The sequence below is a fragment of the Cimex lectularius genome, unplaced genomic scaffold, assembly GCF_000648675.2.
Source record: "Cimex lectularius strain Harlan isolate CLEC.00 unplaced genomic scaffold, Clec_2.1 scaffold44, whole genome shotgun sequence".
Classification (NCBI taxonomy): domain Eukaryota; kingdom Metazoa; phylum Arthropoda; class Insecta; order Hemiptera; family Cimicidae; genus Cimex; species Cimex lectularius.
In genome coordinates this window covers 506,333-526,816 of record NW_019392639.1, presented here as the reverse complement: position 1 = coordinate 526,816, position 20,484 = coordinate 506,333, and the positions used below count along the sequence as shown (strand labels likewise).

The 20,484-nt window shown below is 32.3% G+C and overlaps 2 protein-coding genes across 4 annotated transcripts; both read left to right on the top strand.

Annotated features, from left to right (window-relative positions):
- Positions 1–278: 278 nt before the first annotated feature.
- LOC106664730 (flotillin-1) lies at positions 279–12,100 on the top strand. Of its 2 annotated transcripts, XM_014390717.2 has the most exons (11): positions 279–445; positions 513–623; positions 744–819; positions 5,778–5,868; positions 5,923–6,066; positions 6,133–6,252; positions 10,818–10,948; positions 11,013–11,097; positions 11,153–11,340; positions 11,400–11,610; positions 11,664–12,100. In XM_014390717.2, exons 2-11 carry the CDS (start codon positions 572–574, stop codon positions 11,859–11,861), a joined length of 1,296 nt encoding a protein of 431 aa, XP_014246203.1. In that variant the 5' UTR covers positions 279–445; positions 513–571; the 3' UTR covers positions 11,862–12,100. The 2 variants fall into 2 exon arrangements, with proteins under 2 accessions (XP_014246203.1, XP_014246194.1); XM_014390708.2 differs by having other exon boundaries at positions 440–623; positions 11,664–12,099.
- A 2,941-nt stretch (positions 12,101–15,041) lies between these two features.
- Positions 15,042–19,789, top strand: LOC106664284. Of its 2 annotated transcripts, none has more exons than XM_014389871.1 (10): positions 15,042–15,409; positions 15,471–15,658; positions 16,574–16,803; positions 16,858–17,052; positions 17,116–17,343; positions 17,448–17,631; positions 18,092–18,215; positions 18,273–18,384; positions 18,453–18,913; positions 19,025–19,789. In XM_014389871.1, the coding sequence occupies exons 1-10, from the start codon at positions 15,260–15,262 to the stop codon at positions 19,751–19,753; spliced, it is 2,601 nt and encodes an 866-aa protein (XP_014245357.1). In that variant the 5' UTR covers positions 15,042–15,259; the 3' UTR covers positions 19,754–19,789. The 2 variants fall into 2 exon arrangements, with proteins under 2 accessions (XP_014245357.1, XP_014245368.1); XM_014389882.1 differs by having other exon boundaries at positions 15,471–15,666.
- The last annotated feature ends 695 nt before the right edge of the window (positions 19,790–20,484 follow it).

Here is a 20,484-nt window from a genome sequence, read left to right as displayed (position 1 = left end):
ATAAAGTTGGTTAGATTCTGGGAGTGGATTGTCAGCCAGTTTCACTAATGATCATATTTTATGCTTAGATCTCTCTAGAGGTCCATTGATGCTGGGCAGTGAGTTATAATCATGTTGGTTCTGCTGGGTTTAAATGCGGAAATTGCAGGCATTCATGAATAATTCATAAATTGAGCGTAGATCATTTTTCATACGCAAAAAAAATTGATTGTTCGTATTGGCCGGCCTGTCGAATATGCCGCTTTCTACTTTCGTCTGACATCTCGCCGGCTGGCGGGCGAACTACTGAAGGCCAGAAAATTATTGAAGTCGAACAATTCTGAAATTGAGAGAAAATCTTGACAACTTTTTAAATTCTGACAGAGAAACGTCTTTTCCCCGGTGCAGGCGATAATTTGAAGGCCGATGGTTGTTTGCCCTACTGGGCGAGCTGCCGACGCAAAAGGTCGTTTGTGCGTCTGCGTCGCCATTCCTCGCATCTCCCCCAGCTTTGACAGATATTTTTGTTTTAGTTTCCATTTCGGTAGTTTTGTAGTCGACCGATTTGTATGAGCCCGGCCCGCCTTCAATAATGCCTTGGGGTTTTGTCACTTGCGGTCCTAACGAGGCCTTGGTCGTCTCCGGTGAGTTTGCCACGATTCTTCTGAGCTTTCTGTGTGTAAATAAAGTGCTCGGCCCTTTTCCGGCCCCGGACCGCCTCACAAAAGCTCATCGTTCGACTCTAATTGACCGATTTATTGCAGGTTGTTGTCACACGAAACCCTTGCTGGTACCCGGCGGACGGGCTTTTGTTTGGCCTTCCCTACAATGTGTCCAAAGGTAAAGCCCGAATTTTCTATATTCGTACCAACTACTATAATTGCATTATTATTCATAACAAAAACAAAGCGTTTGTTGTGACTTAAACACTACTGAAATACCAGATAAAAATCTTCTTACTGTAATACTGTATTTTGAATTTATCTGACAACCCAAAGAATCATTTTTCCCTATTGGGCCTTCACCCTGAAGGGTTGTCATTCCCTGATGTGATAACTCTAGATGATATCATCAAAGTCGACTAAAGTCTACTGGGGTCTTGGAATAGGAGCGTTAGAAATAAATTTAAAAACGCAATTTTGCCCATAATTTTATATGGAGCTCCTGTTTGATCTGATGCTTTAAATAAAAAATATGTGTGGTGATTAGTGACCGTTAGTCGATGATTACTCAGAAATCGTGAGAAGCGGTCTGGTCTGATGTAGGTTTCGGAAAAACATTTTCTTTATTGTGCCAACATTTCGATCTTTATTCATTGTTTAAATTTAACAAATACATGTAGGGTGTGGAAAAAAGTGAATTTATACAATGCAAAAAATATATTTTTTATATTCAAAGTATTTCTACTCACTCAGAGTGTTTGTTTTCTGCGTAAGTGTGCCATTCTTGCACAAAAATGTCTTTCTATACAGACTTCCTTCCCCACCCCTTCAAAATCCAGTGTATAAAACATAAAACAGCAATATCTCACAGGCACTCTCAACACGACACTCAAGAATGGCACACTTACGCAGAAAACAAACACTTTGAGTGAGTAGAAATACTTTGATTGAATATAAAAAATATATTTTTTGCATTTTATAAATTCACTTTTTTCCACATCCTACATGTTTTTGTTAAATTTAAACAATGTTTGTACATCCCAAGCCCTGAAGATGATCTCAATAAAGATCGAAACGTTGGCACGATAAAGAAAATGTTTTTCTGAAACCTACATCACACCAGACCGCATCTCACGATTTCTNGCGTATCTAGCCGAAGGTCGTGGGTTCGAATCCCTCTCATGCCATTAACTTTTTTTCATCTCAACTAAAAACCTTAATTAATTGTAATGTATTAATTGGTCAAGCGGACCACGAAATTAGGGAATTTAAAAAATATAATGTTATGGGACAGAAGGAACTCTACATATAATTAGTCTTCCGGACAATATCCAATCAAGCAGTAGTCTTACTGGCAGGAATGCCAAATGACTTCAAAGTTAAGGAAGTAGTAGATATCTATGAAGCAGGTAAAGGAACACCTACGCTTTATCCACAACTAATTTGCCTATTGGAATGGAAAAAAATCATCCGGCTGAGATTGAAAATGCCACTTGGAAAGGAGCAAGCACGACCAGAGTATGAACTTACAGACAGGAGTAAAAGTTCTTCACGTGTGGGATGCGCAGCAGCTGCCTATAAAGATTCAACTCTTATTTGTATTAAAAAATTGAAATTTTTTGGTGCTATAATAAAGCAGAACTTATCACAGTCTTGGTGGCTTTAGAAAAATGAATAAATACAGAAGAAGATAAGACGACAAATATAACTGTGATAAATGCATACAGATAGTATGGTAGTACTGAAAACGATCAAAGATAAATCAAATTTAAATCTGAATGAAGAAACAACAAATTGAAAGATCTTGGGAACTCAGGACGGAAAATAACATTACATATAAAAGTGCACATCGCATATGCGGGGAATGAACTAACAGACGCTGTGGCAAAGGAGGCTGTAGAAGATGACAAAATAGATATCAATTTTGTAAAGGCACCAAAAAGTTACCTTGAAAATATGGCAAAGTGTGAAATTGAATGGACAACGCAGTGCTGCAATAACCAAGCTATTTTTTTCCTGATGCAAAATAAAGACTAGGAATGGAAATATCACATTTCTTCAAAACCATTATGGCCCTCACACGGCATGGTAAAAACTGTTCATATCTTCATCACATTAAGATCATCGATGACCCTGGGCGCCCATGCTATTGCGAATGACAAACACGGATGCATATCTATGACTGTACTCTGTTTGAGCCTCAAAGATCAGCATTCATCAAGGAAGTTCTATATCTTATCTCTAAGTGGAGAAAAATAGCCCATGACAGAACACGTTTTAATCACAAAATTCGACGAAAAATTTTTAAAATTTATAATTGATTTAGACTTGTTGAACAAATTTGTAAATTCTAATCAGTCATATTGTCAAATTATGGTTTCATTAAACTTAAAATATAAAGGGTGTGTTGATTCAAATTATTGTGAAAATCTATAATCACAAAGGGAAAAGATGAAATAATAATAAAAATTAATTAACTTAAAGCAAGAATAAAAAAAACCTAAGGGGAGTTTACCAATCCTGCCATGTGGCTGAGTCCCTAGTACCTCCCTTAAATCATCAGATGCCCGGGAGATCGTTTCTTCCAAACCAGAGGGGCTTTCGAGGCTAAGCATTTTAGCCCCCAACGCATCCAACTTTAATCTAGCCTCATTTTTCACCATTACAACCAGGAATGATCTGTTCTCCATTTTTTTGTCCTAACAGTAAAAACCCAGTAAAAAGTCTCCAACACCTAGATTAAAATAGAGTCTTGATTTGGAGATAATTTTTTGGGTTTTTCCATTCCGCAAATGAGGAAAAATTAGAATTGAATTTTAATTACTGTACTTTTTATCTAAGGTTATGGTTGAGATCAACAAGCTAGTGTCACAAGCAGGAGAGGAAGAATCCACGACCTTCGGCTTGCTTTATGTGGAAATAAAAGTGTGATACAAGCCTTAGTTGATAAGGAACAGAGCATTGAAAATATGATAACAATGGACAAACAGCATTATTTTTAGCTATAATGTACTGAAACAGATAGTGAATCCCACTTTTGGCACTAGCTTTTTCATCTCAACCAAGACCTTAGATAAAAAGTATAATTAATTGAATAAATAATACAGTCAATTGTGATATACTAAATAAATATATGGATTTGTTCAAAATCTTTACAATAGTTTATACATACATAGAAGTTTTGTCTGGTGTACCTCAGGGGTTGTTACTCGGTCCATTCCTTTTTAAAGTACTTACCAATTATATTTCCTCTTGTTTTTACTCAGTTAATTTCTCCCTCTTTATTGATGACTGAAGGTCTATGTTGCTATAACTTCCATTTATGATGTTGAACTTTTGAAAAATCTTTTAATAATCTTGTAGTGTTCATAAAATGCTTTTGAACAAACCCAAGTGTATGTGGCTTCCATTGGTTGTATGGGAAACATTTAACATCTCTCTTTAACATTTCTTGGGTCATCAAAAAGGGATTTTTTTTTGTTCATTGTGCTCATCATCTTCAAGAACAAAATTTTCTTCTTTAATCAAGCAAAGGACTATACGAGCATTAGTTCACACAAATTTTCAGTTGCATTGCTCTTTGAAATTCATAAAGTAAACGTTTCCCCAAAATGTGTTTCATCCAAAGACATGAATACATATTAAATTATTCGACACAGCTAAAGAAGTCGAAAACTGAAACTGAGGAGAAATAAAACCTTTTAATTTAGGCATGTACATTACAAGTGTATTTGTAAACAAAAATAATATAGACAAAAAAAGTAAATATCGAGACAATCTTACAATTGAAAAATGTCACTTACTTGATTTGCCTAACGAATTATTGATTTCAATAACATATAACAAATTTGGAGCTCATATTTTGGGCAAACCAGAAGTGTTCAGGGACTTTTTTTTTACCCTTGTATGACTGGTGGCCCTCAGAATGATATGCTATACTATTTTCTCTATATAATGTCTAGGTCAAGTCAAGCCGGCCAATTTTCTTATCAATTTTGCATTAAACATGAACCATCCCAATTGCCAAGAACACAATAACAAGAAATATTCACAAAGAAATATGTATAATCGTTAGTGCAATACTTGTCATAGTTATCGTTATCATCATAAGACTTTGCATGGTGCTGCCAAGAATGTTTCTTTACTTATTTTGTACATCTCAATTCTTACCATCATTTCCATATCATTAGTAACTTTCTGTAGGATGCCAAGCATACAAATAGTGGAATACTGTGATAATTCTTTGGGTTACTAGGTATAATTCCTTGTTTCAACAGGATTTTAGTCCAGAATATAGGCATTTGAAAAAGTTCAAAGGATCATCACAGAAATTAATGAACACTCTGGATCAAGGTCTTTAAGAAGAAGAAAGCAAATTTAGTTGCTAATGCCAAGCTTTCGACCTATTTTAAGGTCATCTTCAGGGCAAAACAACCTTAAATATGTCTACAGATTGACATATTTAAGTGTTTTTTTTTAAATTTCAAATTTCCTTGAAGACCAATTCAGTCCTAACATTGCCAAGGACTGTAACGCTTGGCATTAGCAACTAAATTTACTTTATTCTTCAAGACCATGCCTTGATCCAGAATGTTCCTAAGTAAAAAAAGTATTTAAGCAGAAATTGCAAACTATGCAGGACTATGGCCAGGACTAGAATAATAGTTGGATCGTAGACAACTGAGGCTGATAGACTCGGTGCAGCAGAAACAAGCCTGTGCAGATATTGCCAGGATGAAAAAGAAAAAGCAGAACATGTCTTCTGTTGGTGTGAAGGCTTATGCTGAGAATCCTGAACTCCAGAGCATGAAAAATGTACGCAGGAGTCCTTAATAAAGCTTTGGGATCTGGTCCTTGGTTGGGATGGAAAATCCTTGAGCTTAAGGAGGAGTCTAGATAGTAATAGAGATGCACAATAGACCAATATTGGTCATTAGTAGATCAAAAGGGGCCGACTCCTCGACTCTTAACCTTTGGGTTACTGGATCAAACCAGATGACAAGGCATCTTTTCTGAAGTGCAGCTTTAATTTCTTACTGTAAACTTGCATTTTAAATTTCACATAAAAATTGGTTTGCCTAAGAAAAATACAATCATCTTGATATTTGATTTAATTAAAGACTTTATATTTTGTAGGATATCATTAAACACGATGACGCTTCAAGTAGAAAGCCCTACTGTTTACACAAGCCAAGGCGTACCAATTTCAGTGACAGGAATTGCTCAGGTACGGTTGTTATTGCGTTTCCATTTCAATTTTGACTTGTCGTTTCTTTTCAAGGTGAAAATTCAAGGCCAAAACGAAGAGATGCTGCTAGCAGCTTGCGAACAGTTTTTAGGTAAATCCGATTCCGAAATTCAGCATATTGCTTTAGTCACGTTAGAAGGCCACCAAAGAGCCATAATGGGTAGTATGACAGTCGAAGTAAGTTTTATCGCCTTGTTTAATTTTGCTTTTATTCACAATATTGACTTATTTCTTCATTTCCAGGAAATTTACAAAGACCGTAAAAAATTTAGCAAACAAGTTTTTGAAGTCGCCTCATCCGACCTTGTAAATATGGGAATAACAGTTGTCTCTTATACTTTAAAGGACATTCGTGATGAAGAGGTGAGTATTTTTAGTTTATACACTAATAAACAAATCAAATAATCACATTGGAGTTTATTTTATTCAAAATATTAGTTTTGTTTTAGTTTTGCTTTTGTAGAGATTAAAACTCAAAAAAGGCTGTTTAAAATTATTGCCCTAAGAATAAAAAAGGCTTCTGTTTATAAATTTTGTACTTATAAATAACACACTTTATTTTATACCTTTAAAATATTTTTGTTTTGATGGTTAAACAAAACAAAACCTGTTTTATTTTTATGACAAATTTTATTATCTTAATCAATTTTATTTCATAAAGTAAGATGTATGGTAGTGCTTCCTATTAAATTTATTTGCTTTTGTTTTTTGTTTTTTTATTTTTTTCAATATAAAAACGTTTATTTTATATTTTGTCTTGCTTCAAGGGTGCTAAGGTATGTTTATATAGTTTCCATTTGTTTTTGAATGTGGCATGCCTGCTTCTTCACAGTGTGTTATCGAAGTCTCTTGATTCTTAAAAGCTTTTTCACTTCTTTTTCAAACCAGTCACTAAATTTTAAAATTATTAAATGTTCAAGGCTTTAGTTTTGAATAGCTTTTGTTTTGTGTACAAGACATATTAGGGTAAGTTAAAAAAAAAATTGAAATGAAAAATGACCATTTCACATGCTATTACTTTTATTTTACATATAAATCTTCTACTCAAAATTTTATTTCTTCCAGCATATGCATATAATAGGTGGTGCTCCATAAAAAATAGGAAGGTCAGGTGGTCTATAAGGCAGTTGTGGCAGAATCTAGATTCTGTCAATTTTGCAAGTTTTTAGTATTTGCATTGGCTAAGGAGGTGTAAAATAGAATATACTGTACTATATGCTGCCTTTCGAGTTTTCTAGAGATAAAAATCATAGGGGTTGCCAAATGATTTGTGGCTGTCTGATACATATTTGCCACACGAGCAGTTCTGGGTTGGCCATAGTATTTGGATGTAAAAAAGTATGAAATTATTATAAAGTGGTTCTGAACCTCGTACATGACTCAATTTACTTACTTGAGTCGAAAAGGATTTACTCACAGTTTTTCTTCTGCATAATATATAAACAAGAGATTCAATTATACCAGCTGAATTTCACATCCATGAGTCCATAAAGCTGCTGAATTTATTTGACAAATAGACCATAAACTCCTCCAAAATCTATTAAATACAAGAAAGAATTATGAATAATGAACCCTGGAGGAGGCGCTCATATAAAATCATAGAAGTGGGCATACGCCCAGCACTAGCAGATTCTACTTGAAAAATTACCTTTGAAATCATACTTAGTTTTACAATAAAACAGGCAACGAAAAAATAAAAGGGTTTACTGGTGTTGGTGGTTGTTTAAGGTCCCGGGTTCTTGTTTGGCTGGCTGGGCTTGTTTTTCAAAAACAACAGCACCTCGAGGGTTTTTATAACCTCGTAGTTGAACTACCTTCTTTTTAAAAAAATAAATAAATAGCAAAAGGGTTTCAAAAATAAATTTTTAGCAAAATTTTATTAATAATACATCAGAGGAACAAGTTCAACATTTATAAGATAAATGGCTAGTAATTTGTACTAGGTAAAAACAATAAAGGACCATGCAAACGTTAATATAAAAAACAGATTAAAACTTCCAAAGGTTGTGTTGAAAAATGTTTGCCCCTTTATTTTTATAAAAAGAACATTTTACAATATATGAACCACTAAAGAAGGTGAAATGATGAAACGCCTTACTGACAAAAACAGCAAGGCTAACTAGGATGATGACGGGATCAAATATTTAAAAGCTGTTGACAAAAACAGCAAGAATAGGCAAACTAGGAGTATGACGGGATAAAATATTTAAAGCTGTCAGTTTTTAATTATTTTCTTGGTTGAAAAATATCCTTGTAAACTGATGCAATGTCAGGATAAGGTATGACATATATATACAACCGAATGACAAAATTACAGACACATTAAAAAATCACGATTTCAACAGTCAAAAATGATTTCTTTTGCCATTAGAATATTGTTCGTGATATTAAAAGAAAATTAACTCTGGAAATGGCTTGATCTGATAATCTTATAGTAATGTACAACTCAATAAACAGAATTGTTTTGATTTAGCTGCGACAGAATTACAGACACACATTTTGTTTACGTTTATTTTATAACTCCAAAGTTACTGTGAGTTCATTTGGAGCAATTCAAAGTTATTTTAAAATGCCCAAAGGAAGAAGATTTTCTGATGAGGAGCGCCGGTTGATTCACTTGCTCAATGAAGATAGAATGAGCTGCCAAGATATTGCCCGATGCATAAAACTAAGTTTTTCATCGGTATCAAAGATAATACGACTAGGTGAAGACTACGGAAGAGGGCATAGCTCTGGAAGACCTCCTTCCTTGACCAGAAGAGACAAAACGCACATCCTGTGCGTTGCTTCAAACAGTTTTTCGACTGCAAAAGCCATCGTAGAGAAGGCAGGCGTTGATGTTTCTGTTCGAATTGTTCAGAGATTCCTTTAAAAAACTGAAAACATAGTCCGAAGAAAACTGAAACTCAAACCAGCTCTGAAACCCCACCACAAACTAGCCCGTGTCAAATTTGCTGAAAACCACATTTTGAAAAATGAAGATTATTGGCGAAAAGTTATTTTTTCTGACGAAAAAAATTCAATTTGGACGGCCTGGGCGGATACGCATATTACTTTCATGATCTAACTAAAGAAGAAAAAAAATTTTCACGGCACCAAATGGATGGTGGATCTTTGATGATTTTTGGGGTGTATTGGGTGTAATAAAAAAGGGAATCTTTGTTTTCTTCCAAAAAAAGTCAATTCGGAATATTACAAGAAATTACTGGACAAAGAAAAAACTAGTTTCAGCGATTTATGCGAAGAGACTCCAATATTCCAGCAGGACAACGCATACACAATGCAAAAATTATTAAAGAATGGTTTTCACAGAACAGCATTGAAAAACTTGAATGGCCTGCACTCTCACCAGACTTGAACATTATAGAAAATGTATGGGGAAAATTATCGAGGATGGTATATCAAGATTGTAAGCAGTACAACTCTTTCGATGAACTTAAAACAGCTGTCACCACTGCCTGGAATAATTTGCCTCAAGATTTTATTCAAAATTTGTACAAAACCATTTCAGAAAGATTACTGGAAATAATAACACTGAGTGGTAATGCCACAAAATATAACCTTGTTTTAAATTGATTTTATCCCATGTCTCTATAATTTTGTCGCAGACAAAATCGTTTAATTTTAGTATTTTCTTATTTACTGAAAAATTAAAGTTTAATGAAGAAAAATATTTATTTCATGTGTTTTGAATAAATATTTGTAATACAAACCCATTACATTAAAAAATCATAACAATTAGGGGTGTGTTTCTAATTTTGTCACTCGGTTGTATATGGTGTAAAATTAAATAATTTTTTAGTTAAAAATTGAAAATAACTCTTTAGTTCCGACAAACATTATCTCTTTTACAAATTAATTTAGGCTTTTTATTACCCACTATTTATGGTTGAGATAGGATTTTTCAGAAATATTCACTTATTTCTTTTACAACGATTCTTTTCCAAAAATCTTGGATTTTATAGAAAATTTGTGTGTGCGTGGTATCCTTTATCTTGGGGTGAATTGATGAATTTTACTGTCATATTCTAGGCTCAATTTTCTAAAACTGCAGCTTATGGTGGCATCTGAAGCTCTATTGGTGCCCAAATGGGGTACAAATCTTGGCTTTCACTTTCAATATATTTCATCGACCTCATTTACTAGATACTGGTATTCTCTCAGCTTTGAAACGCTTAAATGTATTACAATCCAATACCCTTCCACCTCCACTGCTTCACTAATATCTTCAGCTGCCGCCTTCACACTTGGACCTTTTTTCCCATACTTTTTCAGTAGTTTTTTTATCCATTCTACTCTAATAGTAGTACTAGATAATAAAATGCAAATATTCACAGTTTTATGAAGTATCAACAATTTATAATAAAAATTGTATAAACAAAAGAGTTGTATACATTTTGATTTACAATTTAATGTTTTAATACATAAAGCATTTGTAAAAATCCAGTAAACGTGACAGCTCCAAATTTTTATTTTAGCAAAAAATTGTTTTAAGCATTCACCGTTATGAACAAACATAATTTATATACTTGTAAAATGGTTTAATAATTAACAAACACAACAGGTTTTTTGTAAGTATGAAAGGAATTGCTAATTGTGCTTTTGCAAACGCAAAATATGCTTTATAAATTAATGTTAATATTGTCTGTATTGATCTTGAAATACCAAGGGGGTCTTATAAATAAATAATTTTTTAGCACATCATACTCACATGCTAATTTTTAGCCTGTTTTTATTAAAGTTTTTGTTATGTTTTGCTTCCGTCAGATTAGATAACTCATAAAAGTTATAAAATTTATTGACAAATTAGCAAACTTGGTTTTAATTTTTTATTTCAGCCAACCATTTTCTAGATGTATATGTAATTTCGTAACTGCTTTGAACATTGAATGGAATTACATCCTTTCTATTCACTTGTCTGCTCTCAGGGTTACTTAAAGAGTCTGGGCATGGCGAGGACTGCTGAGGTAAAACGGGACGCGAGGATAGGTGAATCTGAAGCGAAGAGGGATGCGACAATCAAGGAAGCAATAGCGGAAGAACAGAGAATGGCCAGCAAGTGAGTGGCGTATATGAAGATGAATTGACTGAATGATTTTTTTTATTTATTAATTTTTGTAAAGGTTCCTGAATGACACGGAAATTGCCAAGGCTCAAAGAGACTTTGAACTTAAAAAAGCGGCCTACGACGTTGAAGTTCAAACGAAGGTATAATTTTAAATGTTTCAGGATTGAATTGTATTTAAAAAACATTTTTTTTTAGAAAGCAGAAGCAGAAATGGCTTATGAACTTCAAGTGGCAAAAACGAGACAGAGGATAAAAGAAGAACAGATGCAGATTAGTGTAGTAGAGAGGAAACAAGGAATTGCCGTCCAGGAACAAGAAATGCAAAGAAGAGAGAAGGAGTTGATAGCCACAGTGAGGAGACCGGCAGAAGCTGAAAAATTCAAGTAAATTCTTAAATAAAAGTGTTTGTAGAAAAAATATTTTATAATTTCTTTTTTTAAAGGTTAGAGAAGCTTGCTGAGGCAAACCGAGCGAGGCTGATAATGGAAGCAGAAGCGGAGGCCGAGACGATAAGACTAAGAGGAGAAGCTGAGGCTTCTGCTATATACGCAAAGGCAAAAGCAGAAGCTGAGCAAATGGCTAAGAAAGCCGAAGCGTTCAGGGAATACAGGCAGGCTGCGATCGTCGATATGCTTCTTGATACATTACCGAAGGTACACGCATAACGTACTCAAATACTACAAATGTTTAATCCCGTTTGTTTTAGATTGCTGCAGAAGTTGCTGCGCCCTTGTCTCAAACTAAAAAGATCAAGATGGTGTCCAGCGGTTCGGGCGAGGTCGGAGCTGCGAAAATTACATCAGAAGTTCTTGACATTGTCACAAAGGTGCCAGAAATGGTAAAAGGTGTGACTGGAGTTGATATTATGAAAGTAAACCTACAATATTTCCCTGAGACTAATTGAGACCAAAGCTTCAAATGAAATTTATTTAATGGGTGAATCGCACTGTAGATTTTAAATCAAAATTTATATATTCGTATTTACCTTTGCAAATTGTATAAAATGAAAGATTTTAAATAAATACCTACCGAAATCCACCCATTCTGAATACACCAATATTTAAGAAAATATTTAGAGCTTGAGATATTTAAATTACTTGATATTATTCTTAGATGTTTTGTGTTATTTATGTAAGGTGTGTGTGTGTAAAAAAGTGAATATATATATTTATTTTTTGTTTGTTTGAATCTTTTCATGATTTAAAATCTCTTTCTGATCTATATAAATAATTTCTACTCACAAGTTTACGAATTAGAATTATACGTTAAAGAATTTCTTAAAAACCAACAAATTTTCAAAAGAATAAGTTCAAAAGAAGTAATATATACAATATTTCTGTTACTTAGATCCTATATTTTCATAGACACATTTTGATAGTAAAAGAGAGAAGGCTCAAGAAATTAGTTCAATGTCCTTCAAAGTTTCAATAAAAGATAAGAACTATGTCATTGTAACACAAAACCATTGTGCCATGCCTTATTTAGTAAATTGTCCACTTAAAATTAATTTGTGTCAATTGAATGCCAAGTAAAACTTGATTAGTGTATAAAAAAAAGTTTCTTTTTAAAGTGTTAGATGTATCCACAACTTTTTTGCTTGCAAATAATCTGAATCTTGGTATGGTCTAAGAGGAAAAACATATTCAATTTTCGATCTATTTTAAAGTCATCATCAGGGCAAACAATCTTATGTAGACATGTTTAAGATTGTTTTTCCCTGTTGATGACCTTAAAATAAGAACAAAGCTTGGCAGAAAACAATTGAATTTGTTTTTTCATCCAGACCATGACAAGATCCAGATTATTTGTGTGTATAAAAAAAGTTGTTTAAAAAAAATATTAAGGCCTAGTCTCAATCAAATGATTTTATATAATAAATAATAAAACATAATATTTTGTTCTAAATTGAGCAAAGGTAAAGCCAAGTCATATTTAATAAAGAAGCAAGAATTTCTCTACAGCTAAAAAGATTAATTATTTAAAATCATGATTTTTTGTAAACTAATGTAAAAGTTTTTGTGTAACAGATCCTTGCTTCTTTATGAAATATTTTTCAACTTTACCATTTATAATTTAAATTTATTATGTAACATTCTCTTCTTTGGTATGAAAGAAATAAGGAAAAAACTGTAATTAAAGTTGTACTGAGTCCATAAAAGAAGTGTGAGAAATTACATTTTTTTTTTCAATCAATAAATAATAAAAATTGTTCTTAAATCACTTTGCATGAAAACAAAATAGAATTTCTTTTCTTTTAGGTGGTGAGGCCTGACCTCAGCTGTATGCACTCCATCTTTCCAGCAATGGGATTGAATGAAAGTGTATTACAAAATTCTTATACTTTGTAAATTAATAACTAAATTTTGTCATTATCATTTGTAATAAATTTAAAAAGTTACCTGCATGTTAAATTCTAGTCATCTTATTGTTCACAATTTTGTAAAATTTATTGTCTGAATCTAAATAGGCACATATTATAAAATTTGTCAATTATTTTAAACGATTTAATTTGTTTTACACAAGGGTTAAAACTATTATTCTAATATAGAAAAATTATTACTAGTTTTTCAGTTCAGATATTTTATTAACTGATGACCAATTACAATTAAAAGAGAAAGTTATTCTATACATTGATCTCATATAAATAGATTTTTTTAAAACGACAATGAATTTTTAAATTAAAATGTTGAAAATTTTAATGAATATTTTGGAAATGCAAAACAAACAAAAAATATTAAGAAATACAAAAGGCTTTTGAAAAGTATTTTCATACATTATTTTTAATTTTAGCCTTTAGTATTAGAATATTATTTGTTAGTAAGTAAGTTTGTGTGAATAACAAGAATCTCAAATTGCTGATCAGTAAATTGAGTTTATGAATGCTTCGGTAACAAAATTGCCTTAATATTTATAGTTAGTAATAAGTGTATGAAATACTAATTGAGGAGGGATAAAACACATTTGCTTTTAGGATAATTAAAAAAAAATCATTCTTGTTAATTCTTTAATTGAGAATGTACTATGTATGAAATTGAATGTAATTGCATATAGTGTAAAGGAAAAAATTGGAAATTTGCTGAAGCTGAATAGTTCATGATAGTAGAAATTTCGGTCATTATTTTTAGAATTACTCTTAGTGCACATTATTGTTTTTAAAAAGTCTGAATTTAAGTGAAAGAACGTAGTTTTTTAAATGTTTATACAAACTTATAAAAGAAAGTCGGGTGGATTTGGTAGGTTTGAGAGGTTTAAATCTAATTCTGACTAATTTGAAAGTTCACTGTGTTGGCATCCTGTACCTCCACTATTAGTGTATTTCTCTAAAAAAAAATTCCTCAAATCCTTAGATACCTTAATGGTGTGTTTCATGTGAGTCAACTGTACAAAATTATAATAAAAAGAATATTTATTTATATCGAAATAAAATATTTTGCTTTTGGCTAGTCTTTCACCAGCCTGCAATGTGGGTCACTAGAATTTCTAAATAAAACGAACACAGGCAGGCAGTGTGATAACTACTTTTGGTGAAAGTTAGGTAATTGTGTTCATCATTGTATCGATGCTGAACTAAAATGATTGACGTTTAAAAAAGAATAAACAAAAATGATAATATAGTATGTTTTAATAATTAAAAAAGTGTTATTGAATTTGAAGGTTTGCCCACTGCCGAAACTTCTAAGGTGTGTGATTTTGAAGGTCTATCCTCAATTTTTTTCTACAGTACTAGATAAATTTAGGTTTTAAAATCTCATAGTCTACACTTTTTTTTAATATTTGAACTCGCTTGTAATACTCAAATCACTAAATTTGATGTTTTCTTATTGCTTTTATTCGTCTGGGTATATGTGAAATTAGTTATGTTCTATAATTTACTGTATCTGTAGTTTTTTAAACATAGAAAAAAATTATAACAATACAATTTTATTTTCGCCATTTAAACTTATTTTACAAGGCTGAAAGGTCTTATGTTATTTTATTTTGCAAAATATCCAATTATATATTTGTTATAAACATTATTGTGTTTTAAATAAAAACAGAAAGAACATGTTGAAAAATAGTTGTTTTTGTCTACCATCAAAACCACTAGTATCATTTTAAATAAATTAAACAGTTGATTTTATTCTTTCCAAGCAGGCCTTGTTGATAAAAGAAAATAGGTTTTAAAAGTAGTTTTGTAGAGTTCCAGTGTTTAAAGATTATCAAATTTTCATTTAGATTTAGATCAATTAAAGAGGTCTAACTTTTATCAATTTTTTCAAATTCATGTTTTATAAATAGAAGATTACTTAACAAGAGAGAAAAATGAAGATGTTATATCCCAGAAATTTTCACTGGAATAAAAAGAAGGAAGTGGACGTTGCTGAACTCAAGCCGCACTTAATAAATGACTACAGAGACCCTCCGATGCGTCCTCTACCCAAGATTAAAAGGAAAATAAAGAAAAAGAAAGATGTAAGCGATTTATTATTACCGTTGTATTAAAAATGTTAAATTGCACATTGTTCAATTTTAGGACGAGTGTCGTGCCATCACTTCTCAGTCAGTAGTAAATGTAAAAAGCACTACGTACCTTTACGATAATATGAAGAACCTCTGTATCCATCCCGAGCCTCGTTTCATGCTTGACAGGACGGCGATATTGGAAAAGAGCAGAATCCTTGCAATAATGAGGCCAGCCATGACTGAACGGAAGAAAAGAAGGTAATGAGGTAATGTCTTTTTATAGGGATTGCATTACTTTTAATTTATTGGAAATCGTACAATTTTTTTAAACCGAATCACTAAGAAATAAAAACAAAGTTGTGAGATTTCTTGAACATGGTGTTTTGGGCTTGTATTTGTATCATTGCCTCGACCTGCTTATATCCCTGACAAGCAAGGGAAAGCAAACCAATGAACAACCAAAGCAAAACAACTAGAAACTACTAAACTAAACATTTTGTACCGGTTACAAAGAAATTTATGAATAACGATCATCACACAAGACCGCATCTCACGATCTCCAAATAATCATTAATTAACCATCACTAAATACTATAAAAATGACCAGAGCGATAAGATAGTCGGAAACAACCAAGCTTCTGATAACAATATGTGTTGATTTTGCATTCAATTACTTACAAAAATCGCAGTAATATTAAATTTTAAAAATCAAACTTGTGATATTCACTGTTGCTCTTAAATTAGAAAATATTTAACCATCTTAAATTATTTTTGTTTAATTTCAATAATTGTTCCAAGTTTGGCAACCCATTTAATATTTATATATCCGATCACAAGAGTTAAGATGGTTTAAAAAAAATAAAATTTTGAATGTAAAAGTAAAGTAATTCCTGTCACACAGGGTGGTTTAACATCCATCTACCCACTAGTTATCATGGTCGATGGGTCTAAACTCTACAGCACCTTTTATAATATTATAAATTAAATTTCCATGGGCTATCTGCTAGTATGACGAGTCTGACACAATAACCATTATGGCCACTTTAATCCCTTAATTTTTCCCAAGAGGTCTTTTGGTATAAAATTTTTGTACTATGTAATAAGAAGTAAAATATATATATTTTAAACTTGTACATACATGTTTGTCCAAGATGTACTTGTTATTGTTAAAAGGCTTTTAACAAAGAAAGAAGAATGGCTGCTTCTTGAGCTTGAAGAGGATGGTTTTACTGAGACACTGTCCATAATAAATTCATTTATCAAAATAGAAAGTGAAATGCAACGAGCCCAAGCGTATTTTTTTGATGCGAAAGTCTTAAACCGAAAACCGTTATCTCAGTGTCCCGATGAACTTGAGTTTCTGTCAAAAATTTTGAAATACCGAGAATACTACAAGATACAAGGTTGATTGATATCCAGAGTTTTAATTTTAAGATTTTTTAACTTTTGATTTGTAGGCGAAGTAGAAAAGGGATTTTCGCTCATGCTTTATCTCGCTCTTCATTACGAGGAGAGGGATGATACTTGGCTTTGGATTGTGTATGAGATTTATTTGCTCGCTTTAGAAGGGGTGACTGAATTCAAAAGTTGGGATTCTAACTATTGCGAAGCCGTGATTAGATATCTTTTTGGCAGAGTGCTTTTAGAACGAAGTTAGCATCTTGGCTTGTACTGTTCTAAATAAAAAACTTCAATTAAAAAAAAAATTTTTTTAGTAAAACGTTTGGATGAAGCTTACACCCAACTGTTTATCGCTTATGAACTATCTTTGGGGAAAACCTGGTCAACAAGCTGCATTACCAGCATATCAGAGGATTTTATCCATCGAAATTCAGCATTTCTTATTTATGTTATACAACTATTGAGGACAGAAAAGTGGGCCTATAAAGATCCTCAGTTTGCCCTAGACTGCATTAAAGATGGTGTTCAAAAAATTATAAATAGTAAGTTAAGTTTTCAATTAATTAAAAAAAAAACTATATTATTTTTTATTACTATATTCTTACCAAAGTTTTTCTGTGCTCTGACCTACTTCAAAATATTCCAGCTGGAACAACTCAGGAAATTATTGAAGCTCTTATGGAACTTGCGTTGATATACAACAAGATACACATGCCACACAAGGCTGTCGTTATTCTTATTGATGTTGTTCAAAACTTCAAAGTTACTTCACCATCTGAAAATGAAAACTTGTGCAACTGCTTTCTCTACCTGGCGTTCTGTTACAGAAGGTGTGTTTTTAACTTTATTTTATATTTTCGTTTTTGCTTTTTGATAGATATAAAAATGTAAAGATGTAAAAGGGTAAATCATGATCACCAATTTGAGTGGAAACAATTTATAAATTTAGGAGGGGTTGCAAATGAAAATTAGTATTTTCATCCTGATTTGACTCATTTTGCTAAGATCTAAAAGCGTTTTAAATCATATTTTCAGGATTTAATTTAAAGATACAACCAAAGCTAAAGAAGAAAATTTCGCCCAAACTTCAAAATAATATTCTATTAATTATTTATTATTATATAATAATTTATTAATATCATTCAATAAATTCATAATACAAAGCTGTTAATATATAATGTGTTGAATCATACCCTCTCACCTATGTAATATCAGGGACATTGATTTTTCTGCAAGGTTAGCCTTTTTTTAAATTTATATCTTTAATAAATAAATATTTATTTTTTTAAGGATGAATATGCCTAGAAAAGCATATGAATATCTTCTGATGATGCTCGACACTGCTACCTTAGTCGGCCTCAAAGCACACAAAGCCCAAGCATTAAAACATTTGGGTGAATATTTTCTCTCCAAGGTAGAGTCCAAAATTAAAATTTTAAACTCCGTGAAAATTAAACAATTTGCTTTGTAGAAGATGTTTAAAACAGCAAGGAATTATTTCCGAGAGAGCAAAAAAATATTCCACGCCATTAACTACGCAGAACAAATGGAAGAAGTGTCTATTTTACACGGTTACACTAAAAGTAATTTCTTCTTTAAAACACACACTAAATATCTTGTGGTTTTTTTTTAATTTTTTACTTTTCCTCAGCGGTTATACATTTTCCCGATTTTTGTGAATCGATCGTGCACGCTGTATCACCGATAGATGAGGATTTTGCGAGGATCTGCTACTGGATGGAATATGGTACATCGTTCTGGAAAACAAAGGACCCTTCGTCAGATGTAGAAATTGAAGTACGACCAGATGAAGAAGTAGAAACAGAAAAAGTAGAACAAACAGAAATTCTACCAGCTATTGAAGAATCACAAATTTCTGATATGGTTCGACCTGTACCCTCAGAACAAAGTGAATTCTCTGCAGAACAAGAAACCTTAGAAAAGAAAAATACACTGAAAATGTCACCGTATGAGCTTCAAGACTTAGAAACAAATATCACAAACAAAGCTCAAGGAATTAATATATACTTATCTTTTATGAACGATTGCATCGCCATGCCTGGAAATAAAGAGGAGGCTGTGGACCTTTCATTTATTTTAAACTGTTACCTGGTAAGTTTTGAAAAATTATTAAATTTTGTTACTTTATATTATAAAAGAAGTTTGACTTTTTAAGTTCATTAAATATTGTTATATTAAATTTTGCATAATGCATGTTTTTAGGAGGATGAACATCGATACAAAATAATTGAGAAAATTGAAGAATTAAAATTTATCAATGAGATCCTGATGTCACCTTATGAACCGCCCAAATGTAATATACGACAAGAAAGAAGGGATAAAATTTGTGTGGATGCTGAGTCGTCAGAAGAAGAAGACAGCGCTGATGAGTTAGAGCCTGCTGAAAGCTCGTGCAAATTATCTTGTTTAACTATCCGGCCAATAATGCAGATGAAAGATACCAAACTGCCCAACAAAGTGTACCTCATAGACGTCCTCAACCAGCAGAGGATGATGTGCAATGAAAACTACTTGCTGGCCAAACTGCCGAAACGAAGGCACATTCTGATTCCATACTCTCCGAATCTTGTGAGGCTGATGAACTCATACAGTTCGGACGAAATGGACCATTTGTATGTGATTTCGCCGTACAAAAATCTAATGACTAAAATATGCAAAGACATAAGGGAAATAGAGGAAAACTTTGTTCCGCATTCGTTGTGGAACGAAAGCCGGTACGCGTATTCGCCCAGAAAGGCTGGAAAAGTCAACAAACGCGAAGTCATGGATATCACTCCGTTTTATAATATTTTCAAGGGGAAGATGGAAAGTATTAAAGACAGAGTCATTGAAAAGCATAACATGCTGACTGAAGAAGCGATGAAAAAGAAGCATAAAAGAATGGAAGATTCTTTACAATTGATTGTTCCAAAAATTCACGTAGAAAAGTAATTAAATATAAAAAACAAATAAATTATATGTTATGTATGAATTTTTATTTATCTCTATATATTTTAACATTATTTTAAACTTTTTTCTTGACATCATTGAACAAAATTAAAACCTAAAACACCAATAAAATTGAAAAAATATATTTTAGTATGTACATTAAATTAGACAAAACTTATTACATTTCCCAATTTCAGTTCCAACATTGGTATATAAAAAAATAAGCAATTTGCAATTCGGTCTTTATTGATCATTCTGGTCTGCCAATCCTCACTATATTGATTTGTCAGATGTATTTTCAATCTGTTAATTTTTTAACTTTTTTTTTTAATCGACTCAACACTGAAGATGCCAAAATGCTAAAACGTGTGAGATAATTGATAAAATTATAAGTTTATCACTGCCCCCCCAGACCATGCAGAAAAATAGAAAAATAGTTAAATTGATGTAAAGGTAAAGGTTTTAGGAATCGGCCTCTTTACAACATACATGACCAATATTGGTCTGTTGAGCAATTGCTGTTACATATTATTTAGAGCTCTTTATTAAATTAGGAATTTTTATAAGATACCAAAACTTTGTTAAAGGCAACTGTGTATCCTTCAGGCCTTGACCTTTCCTATCCCAGGAGTAGTAGGAATCATGCATAGGCCTTTGCACCAATGAAAGCATGTTCCACTGTTCCTATATTATTAGATTTTGCTTGAAAAATGTTTAATCATAATTTTTTGAAA